Below are 10,265 nucleotides of genomic sequence, written 5' to 3' on the forward strand. Positions count from 1 at the left end.
ACAAAGTGTTCCTCCGGCAAACGGGAGTTGCATAATCTCATAGTCATAGGAACATGTATAAGTCATGAAGAAAGCAATAGCAACATACTAAACGATCGGGTGCTAAGCTAAGGAATGGGTCATGTCAATCACATCATTCTCCTAATGATGTGATCCCGTTAATCAAATGACAATTCATGTCTATGGTTAGGAAACATAACCATCTTTGATCAACGAGCTAGTCAAGTAGAGGCATATTAGTGACGTTTAGTTTGTCTATGTATTCACACATGTATTATGTTTCCGATTAATACAATTCTAGCATGAATAATAAACATTTATCATGATATAAGGAAATAAAATAATAACTTTATTATTGCCTCTAGGGCATATTTCCTTCATATCTCTTCTCTGAAAATTGATCACTTTGATACAAAATTTATCAGATATTTAAGCTTTGAACATAAGACTCATAGAATTATAGCACTGTTATCAACAACGTTGGTCAGAAAATAACAATACCATATTTTAACTTAAAAAATATCTTTCTTTTATCATAGGAGAAACTATCTGCATCTTATTTCACCCACAGGGGAAAAACATTGCTTAGAACAATTCTTCCAATTAAAATTTCCCGTTGGTTTCAATTTAACTGGAGGATCAACTTTTACTTTGCAGCGGAAACTTTACAGTATTTTATTCAGAAACAATTATGTACTCTTTTACTCTCTAAGCAATTTTAACCGGTTGGTTAAAAAATGCATTAGAGAAGCAACAATTTGATCTTTTACTTTAATTCTATTCACTTTTAAAAGATCACTTTTATTTTTATTTGCAGCAGAAAACATGAATAAAAATTCATGAACCTTTTATTCTTTACAGAAGCATTTTCTTTTACTTTTCTATTTTCTAAACAGACATTTCATTGGATTTGTTTGAACAGAATAAATCTGAGCAAATATAAAATAAAATAAAAAATAACAGACAAACTTTCTGATGGGCCCTTTTAACTGCGCGGCCCATCCCTCGGCCTGCCAGCGCGCGCGCCGCTCGCGGCCCACGGCCTGCTGGAAGCTCTGCTCGTCCGCCCGAGATCCTCGGCCCACGGCCGACCGCGGCAGCGCTGCTGGAGCCTGGTCCGTTCTCTCTTTCGGCCCACTGGCCTGGAGCTGCTTTAGGGTTTCGATCCAGACCGTTCAGTCCGATCGAATGGCCTAGCTCTTTTTTCGGTCAAACAAAAGTGAGACAGAGAGCTCCCGACCCGAAACCCTAGCCACTTTCGTTTCTACTCTGTCCCCTCGTCTCTCTGTTCGCCACAGACGGCGGAACCCCGGTCGCCTTTGACGGCGGAGGAGCCATCGCGCCGCGCGAGCCGTTTCCCTTATCCCTTTCCTTTCTTCTTTCGCAGAGGGAGAGAGAGAGCGACGACTGCGCCTCCTCTGCTCCCCCTCGCCTCTCCCTCTTGCTCGCGACGGCGGCCTCTGAACGGGTCGTCGAGCCACCGCGCCACGCGCAGTCGCCGGCGACGGCCACCGCCGTCGCGATTCTTTCTTTCCCTCTTCTTGATTTCACCCATCCACTAACCTCCTGTATGCGCGCGAGAGAGAGCAGAGGTGTCGCGGCCTTCCGATGCGGCGCCCCCGCTGACCCCTTTGCCGGCGTGCGCGAGCACCTCGAGGGTGAACGCGCCGCCATCAAACGGCTTGGTGGTGGTGCTCTTTGCCCCGTGTGGGGTTGGTTCTTCGTTCCCGCACCTCGGCTTGCCGATGCGTGTGGGGATCGAGAGGAACAGGCGCGGCCGGAGTGGCGGCGCACTTTGCCGGCGGCCCAAGGCCTTCTCCGGTGTACTTTTGTGTTCTTTTGTTTGCTTTTCATTGCCCTGTTAGGGTTCTTTGGGGAGGAGGGGATTTCCTTTTCTTTTCTGTACCGAAAATCCTAAACCAATCTCTGGCTGATACCATTGATAGATCCCTGGATCGGTTAGGGTTAAGGATTCACGGTGGTCTTTACCTTTTCCTTGGATCGGTGAGCCCGATGGGGTGGCCATGGTGGATGGCGGCGGTGGTGATGGCAGATCGTGGGCGAAGTGGTGGCGGCGCTTCCCATCAGCACTGCACTAACCCTAACCTAGATCGGTAGGGGATGTAGGTGGGACCTCGTGTTGCGACCCATGGTCCCACCTCTTTATATATAGTGCAGGTGACAGGGGCCCGTCACCCATAGTGGGTTGAGCGCCCCCGATCAGGGCGCGGATCTAAGGGCCCGGTGGGCCGTTGGGCCCACACGGTGGAGATCATCCTAACAGGGTTCACTATGCGTAGCAACTGAGCTAATCTGCATTATAACCTGCGAAATACGATCGCATAGCTCCAATAAAAGCTATTGTGTTGACCTAAAGAAACATAACAACACAAGTGTTTTTTGAAAATCAGTATGCATCATATGAAATTATGAATCGACTGTTTCAACATGCATCACCACCCTAGGTTGTGGCGTGCGCTCAGCTTTGCACCCAGCCTGCCACCCGGGTTCCATTGTTGGGCCCCACAAATGTGCGTGCCTGGGTTGTTTCTTCTGAATCAATACGCTACAGGGGCTAGCCCCTGTTGGTCGAATTTCGTTTTGGTTGGTCAAATTAAATTTGTTGCACTATCTTTCTCATGAGAAAAACAGAAAATGCCAACAAATCCTAGCTATGTTTCTACATCTTCGTCGTAATAGTCACCTGACACATCATCGAGCATGTGGAGGAGGTGAGCAGCCGTGAGCGCATGTGGAGGAGGTGAGCAGCCGTGAGCTTGGGGATACAAGCAAGGATCTGTCTAGGTTTGAGACCCTGACGCTGAATGACACACCTCACACACTTGAATCAGCTGACGGGTATGTCCATTATCCTTTTGTAAGTTACTAATAACTGGTTTGTTGAAGCGCTGGGTACTTTTTATGACCCGTATGGCTGCACCAATGGGTAGAGTACTTGTTATGACCCCTATGGTTGTACACTGGTACTTGTTGGGTGTGTTTGGTAACAATCTCACCCTAGCATGGTTGTTCTCTCCTGAGACTGGTGGCATGTATCCATATCTGATAGATTCGGTTACCTTCTCCTTGAGGTGGTGAGGATGCCACCACGATTATGAGATTATGATGGAAAATGAATTATGTAAACAATGGTAGCAAGAATTTGTGGATAATTCGTTTGATTCAAACAACTTCTTCTCAGCACACACACTTTCCTCGTGCATTGAAGATCGATTATTGATATCTGTTTTCGTTAGGACTTTCAAGCTTCAAATTTAGTCACAGTAGACGTTGACTAAAGCATGGATGTAAATTGTTTGGCCTAGGGTGGTGATACATGCTGAAACAGTCGATTCACAATTTCATATGATGCATACTGATATTCAGAAAACAGTTGTTGTTGTTAGGTTTCTCAACAAATAGCTTTAAATGGAGCTATGCGATTGTCTTTCGCATGTCATAATGCAGATTAGCTCAGTTGCTACGCATAGTGAACCCCACATCATCCATATTTCTAGAACCTGGTTAGTGAACCCCACGTAGTGAACCTGTCTTATATCCATACACAAATACTATAATCAAAGGTTCATAGTGAATAAAGCAAGGTTTATTACATGACTTTTCTCCTATATCTAAGCAAAGAGTGCTTATAGTCTATTAATGCAAGTTTAATTAAATTGAGAATCAGTTTATTGCATCTTGTCCCATGTTGTATCACTACACGAACTTTCTTGTATATCTATCTAGATTACATTATTAACCATGTTTTGCTGACCGGATTCTTATATTTCTGTCTAGGCAGGAAATATTTGGAGGATTTTATCCACTCGACCATCAAGGTGATATAAATATTGAGAGAAGACAAGCTGAAGAGCGAGCTCAATTTTTCCAAGCACAAGGATATTGGCCACTCGACTTTGAAACTAACAGAGAATATGCAGACATGAAAGTTGGAAAACAAACTCAATCAGTCCAAGCACGGGGACAACATACTTACGCTTCTAAGGAAGAAGAAATTGCTGCAAATGCGAAACGATGGATGTGCGAGGAGGCGATGGTGGCTTTCACAAGATACATTGAGAGCAAAGATGATCTTAAGGTTCTCCATGTCTGCTCTAAAATGCTTTTTATTGTTGGGACTGTAGAGAACTATGACTAACACTTGTTTCATCTTAGGGACTTGATTATGAATTTGACGAGCTTGTCCATCAATGTCTTAATGTGGAGGATTATTTAAAGATATTCCATCACTTCAACTTTACTGTCAATATAAAGAAGCTTGGCTCAGCTGATTGGATGTCGGTGATGTACTTCGCCGAGGTCAAATCGATATGTATGATAAAACTCTATGCCTGTTATCCTTTGGAGCAAGATCAATATGGTATGGAAACTTTTCACCTTATGACTTGTAGTGACCTAAAAAGATTCTAACATTGTGATTTACTTTGGCAGGTAAATGTTATGCCCGTGAGAACCAAGGAATGGGTGAACCGAGGCACCCGTTAAAAGGGATATACGATATGGGCAGGGAAGATATACAACCTCCCTTCTATTATGAGGACAGTGACTCTGATGAATTCGATCCAGCAACAGTCCGGAGTTTATCTTCTGATGATGATATGAGTTGATGATGGCCTTGTCCTTTATTCTAGTACTGTAAGTTAGCTGTAGCTCTTGCATGCTCTTGATCTGTTGATTCCTAGTTGATTTATGAATGTATTCCTAGCCCCAGCAGCATCTGAAGAATATCGAGTAGCAGGGCAGCAATGGTTTGTAACACTGGTATTATGCGTTGTTGGTTCTAATGTCACACTCGTATTTTCTTTGATGCGACTGGTTTACTCTGCTTTAAATTGTTGCTGTCACGGTTGGTGAACTGCAAGTTCTTATTTACCTTTTTTGGTATAACTAGGAAAAGTGCCCGTGCGTTGCAACGGGAGAAAAAAATATTCACGCCTCATACATACACTTAACGACATCAGCAAATCCTTGAAATCTTTCATGATGCCACGTAACAAGCAACATGATAACTTTTCTAAAAAAAAGCAACATGATAAGTGGTGTTGTGCAAAAACATAAAGGTGTGATGATTTTTGAAGTGAACTGAAGGTGTTTAGAATTCATTATACAACGCAAATATCCCTAGTTGCCAATATATGTTTACGCATTTGTTGTTGTTTCTCGATGACGCAAAAAAAATATTGCATTAGAATGAAATAGCAAAGTACATTTTAGTATTTAATGATAACATGTGCATAAGTGTTTTCATATACTCCCTTCGTCCAAAATAACTTGTCCCAAGTTTGTCCCTCAAATGGATGTATCTAACATCAAATTAGTGCAAGGTATATCTCTTTGAAGGACAAGTTTTTTCGGACGGAGTGAATATACCCAGCGCATATATATGCGACGCGACGCGAATGTGTGTGTGTGTGTGCAATCATAATTCAGTTCAAGACTTAATTTGGTTGCAAACATATAGAATAGCTCCACAAAAACAACCAATCTATAAGGACATATGTAATAGGCATTTCTAAAATATCTCATCATACAAAGAAGGTATTATTTAAGTTTGCACCCTGAACGTAATTTCAAAAATTAATGATAATAGCATATTTGAAATCTACATATTTTTTTGATGAATTTTTATATATGGCATGTCAGATTTAAAGTTAGGGTTTCAAAGATATGAAAATTTCAAAAAGTAATTGATTTTTTAAAGGAAAAGGGTGGTTGCAAACATATAGACTTAATTTGGTTGCAAACATATAGAATAGCTCCACAAAAACAACCAATCTATAAGGACATATGTAATAGGCATTTCTAAAATATCTCATCATACAAAGAAGGTATTATTTAAGTTTGCACCCTGAACGTAATTTCAAAAATTAATGATAATAGCATATTTGAAATCTACATATTTTTTTGATGAATTTTTATATATGGCATGTCAGATTTAAAGTTAGGGTTTCAAAGATATGAAAATTTCAAAAAGTAATTGATTTTTTAAAGGAAAAGGGTGGTTGTGGGAATCGAACTCACGACCTCTAGCGCGGTAGGTCACGGAACCAACCAGTGCGCTGCTCACCTGGTAGTTGTGTATGAGGGGATCTCCTCTTATTGAGCTATGGGCGAGCGCGAAAAAAAAACGTTCTTCTCACTTACCGGTGGCATTGGTGGGTAATTATTTACAACTTTAGGGGCAGTTTTAATGACGAACGGGCAGAAGCGATAGCCGCTTTATTAGTAGGTAAAGATAAAGATAAAGATTGGCATTCCGTTCACCAAAGCAAACGGCCAAACCAGCAGGTTTGCAGAATTGCAGTGGCCGCATGGCCTGGTTGTGCACCACCTGCAGCTAGGCAGTCTGCTACTTTGAACTTGACAAGATTTAAACGAGCAGAGAAGTCAATCTCCCTGGCCAGTCATATTCTTCTCCGTTTAACAGCCCGCACCAGAGTAGTAGAATCCTATTCTACCATTGCAGAGGGCGTTCCGCGCCTGTAGTTATTTACGGTCCATTTTTTGTGCTGGAGATTGAGTTTTGCTTGCCTTTGTTAGATACTGAATGTAATTTTCTTAATTTTTTATGTCTTTTATCGTTGGAAATTTTGAATATAAATCCAGAACCTTATATGTCTTTTATCGTTGGAAATTTTGAATATAAATCCAGAACCTTAGGGCATCTTCAACGCGACCCGCAAACCTTCTGCAACCATCCGGACCGCGTGGTTCGGACTGCAGAAGCCATCCAAGGCAGTCATGTATCGGTCCGCGACGCGGTTCGGATGCGATTTTTTCCACAAATCGAAAACAAAAATGGGGAAGGTTTGCGGGTGTGCGGACCCATCCAAGCCCGCTTCTGACTGCCCTGACCCACCAAAACCCAAACCCCCTCCCCCTCCTCGTGCGTTTTCGGTCACCGCCGCTCTAGAGCGTCAGCGCTCGCATTCACGCCCGGCTAGAGCGGACGCGACCACTCACTGGCACCGACATTGAAGCGGTGCGTCGGTCGAGAGAGCGCCACCTGCATCATTTCCTCGTGTAGGTGACTGTCGCGCATTCAAACGACACGACAGTCGCCCATCTACCGCCTGCATTGATGGCACGCAGTTGCCAAGGCGTGATGACCCACAAGTATAGGGGATCTATCGTAGTCCTTTCAATAAGTAAGAGTGTCGAACCCAACAAGGAGCAGAAGGAAATGATAAGCGGTTTCCAGCAAGGTATTCTCTGCAAGTACTGAAATAAGTGGTAACAGATAGTTTTGTGATAGGATAATTTGTAACGAGCAACAAGTAACAAAAGTAAATAAAGTGTAGCAAGGTGAACTAATCCTTTTTATAGCAAAGGACAAGCCTGGACAAACTCTTATATAGAGAAAAGTGCTCCCGATGACACATGAGAATATCGTCAAGCTAATTTCACCACGCTCATATGATCCGCGTTTGGTACTTTGATAATTTGGTATGTGGGTGGACCGGTGCTTGGGTATTGTCCTTACTTGGACAAGTATCCCACTTATAATTAATCTCTATTGCAAGCATCCGCAACTACAATAAAAGTATTAAGGTAAACCTAACCATAGTATGAAACATATGGATCCAAATCAGCCCCTTACAAAGCAACACATAAACTAGGGTTTAAGCTTCTGTCACTCTAGCAACCCATCATCTACTTATTACTTCCCAATGCCTTCCTCTAGGCCCAAATAATGATGGTGTTATGTAGTCAACGTTCACATAACACCACTAGAGAAGAGACAACATACATCTCATCAAAATATCGAACGAATACCAAATTCACATGACTACTAATAGCAAGACTTCTCCCATGTCCTCAGGAACAAACGTAACTACTCACAAAGTATAAACATGTTCATAATCAGAGGGGTATTAATATGCATATAGAATCTGAACATATGATCTTCCACCAATTAAACCAACTAGCATCAATTACATGGAGTAACTAACACTAATAGCAACCTACTAGCACCAATCCCGGACTTGGAGACAAGAATTGGATACAAGAGATGAACTAGGGTTTTGAGAGGAGATGGTGCTGATGAAGATGTTGATGGAGATTGCCCTCTCCTGATGAGAGGAGTGTTGGTGATGATGATGGCGATGATTTCCCCCTCCCGGAGGGAAGTTTCCCTGGCAGAACAGCTCTGCCAAAGCCCTAGATTGGTTCCGCCAAGGTTCCGCCTCGTGGCGGCGGAGTTTCGTCCGAGAAGATGGCTTATAATTTTTTCCCATCGAAAGACTTCATATAGCAGAAGATGGCCACCGGAGGGCCACCAGGGGGCCCACGAGGTAGGGGGCGTGCCCAGGGGGTAGGGCGCACCCCCCACCCTCGTGGGCAGGGTGTGCCCCTCCTGGTGAACTTCTTTTGCTAAGTATTTTTTATATATTCCGAAAACATCTTCCGTGAAGTTTCAGGACTTTTGGAGCTGTGCAGAATAGGTCTCTAATATTTGCTCATTTTTCAGCCCAGAATCCCAGCTGCCGGCATTCTCCTTCTTTATGTAAACCTTGTAAAATAAGAGAGAATATGCATAAGTATTGTGACAGAATGTGTAATAACAACCCATAATGCAATAAATATCGATATAAAAGCATGATGCAAAATGGACGCATCAACTCCCCCAAGCTTAGACCTCGCTTGTCCTCAAGCGAAAGCCGAAATCGAAAAATATGTCCACATGTTTAGAGATAAAGGTGTCAATAAAAATAAAATACGGACATGAGGGCATCATGATCATTCTTAGAACAACAACTTATATAATTCTTGTCATATGATTTCTTATGCTAGAGTAATAATTCAATCACAATTTCAAGTATGAATCGTAAACTTTATTAAAAACTAACAAACTATAATCTCAGTCATTGTAGCAATTACAATTTATCATAACATAGAAAAGAGTCAATGTATAAAAGGTTTTCCACAAGTCCACATACTCAACTATCATATAGTCTTTCACAATTGCTGACACTCACGCAATACTCATGGGTATGGAGTTTTAATCGGACACAGAGAAAGATAGGGGTTTATAGTTTTGCCTCCCAACGTTTTACCTCAAGGGTAATATCAACAATAATAGTTCATGGAAACTCACATCCAATTAGCCATATATACCAGGATCTTTCCAACATACTATGCTTGCCAAATGATGAAATGTAAAAAGGAAGGATGAAGATCACCATGACTCTTATGCAAGGTAGGAGATAAAAGTAAAAGATAGGCCCTTCGCAGAGGGAAGCAGAGGTTGTCATGCGCTTTTCTAGTTGGATGCACAAAATCTTAATGCGAAAGAACGTCACTTTATATTGCCACTTGTGATATGGACCTTTATTATACAGTCTGTCGCTTTTATTTCTTCCATATCACACGATCGTATAAAGCTTATTTTCTCCCACACTAATAGGTCATACATATTTAGAGAGCAATTTTTATTGCTTGCACCGATGACAACTTACTTGGAGGATCTTACTCAATCCATAGGTAGGTATTGTGGACTCTCATGGCAAAACTGGTTTTAAGGGTATTTGGAAGCACAAGTAGTAACTCTACTTGGTGCGATGAATTTGGCTAGCATGAGGGGGAAAGGCAAGCTCAACCATGTTGGATGATCCATGACAATATAGTTTATCTCAGATGTAAGAAAACATAACCCATTACGTTGTCTTCCTTGTCCAACGTCAACTCTTTAGCATGTCATATTTTAATGAGTGCTCACAATCATAGAAGATGTCCAAGATAGTATATTTATATGTGAAGACCTCTCTTTCTTTATTACTTCCTATTAATTGCAACGATGACCAAAACTATGCTTGTCAACTCTCAACAACTTTTATTCATCATACTTTTTCTATGTGAGCTCATTACTCTTCATAAGACTCACATGATCTCTTTGTTTCTTTTTATTTCTTTATCTTTTCTTTTATTCACTTAGGATCATGGTAAAATAATCAAGCCCTTGACTCAACACTAATCTTTATTATATATAGCTCACGGTCACGGACTCGATTACATAGAGGAATTATAAAGCAAAACTCATAACTAGATCATATTAAGAACTTTTATTCTACTAGATCAAGATATTACCAAAAGGATCGAACTAAGGAAAATGGTAAAGATAAAAGTGATGGTGATACGATACCGGGGCACTCCCCCAAGCTTGGCAGTTGCCAAGGGGAGTGCCCATACCCATGTGATTATGTCTCTCTTTTCGGAGATGGTGATGTGACATTCTTGGCGATGAT

At 41.7% G+C, this 10,265-nt stretch overlaps 1 protein-coding gene across 3 annotated transcripts; it reads left to right on the top strand.

Annotated features, from left to right (window-relative positions):
* Positions 1-1,244: 1,244 nt before the first annotated feature.
* LOC119332438 lies at positions 1,245-4,833 on the top strand. 3 transcript variants are annotated; one of them, XM_037605625.1, is made up of 4 exons: positions 1,245-2,859; positions 3,799-4,099; positions 4,177-4,381; positions 4,453-4,833. In XM_037605625.1, the coding sequence occupies exons 2-4, from the start codon at positions 3,944-3,946 to the stop codon at positions 4,626-4,628; spliced, it is 537 nt and encodes a 178-aa protein (XP_037461522.1). In that variant the 5' UTR covers positions 1,245-2,859; positions 3,799-3,943; the 3' UTR covers positions 4,629-4,833. The 3 variants fall into 3 exon arrangements, with proteins under 3 accessions (XP_037461522.1, XP_037461523.1, XP_037461520.1); XM_037605626.1 differs by having other exon boundaries at positions 3,803-4,099; XM_037605623.1 differs by having other exon boundaries at positions 1,245-4,099.
* Positions 4,834-10,265: the final 5,432 nt, after the last annotated feature.

Source organism: Triticum dicoccoides, chromosome 7A (genome assembly GCF_002162155.2).
Source record: "Triticum dicoccoides isolate Atlit2015 ecotype Zavitan chromosome 7A, WEW_v2.0, whole genome shotgun sequence".
Lineage (NCBI taxonomy): Eukaryota > Viridiplantae > Streptophyta > Magnoliopsida > Poales > Poaceae > Triticum > Triticum dicoccoides.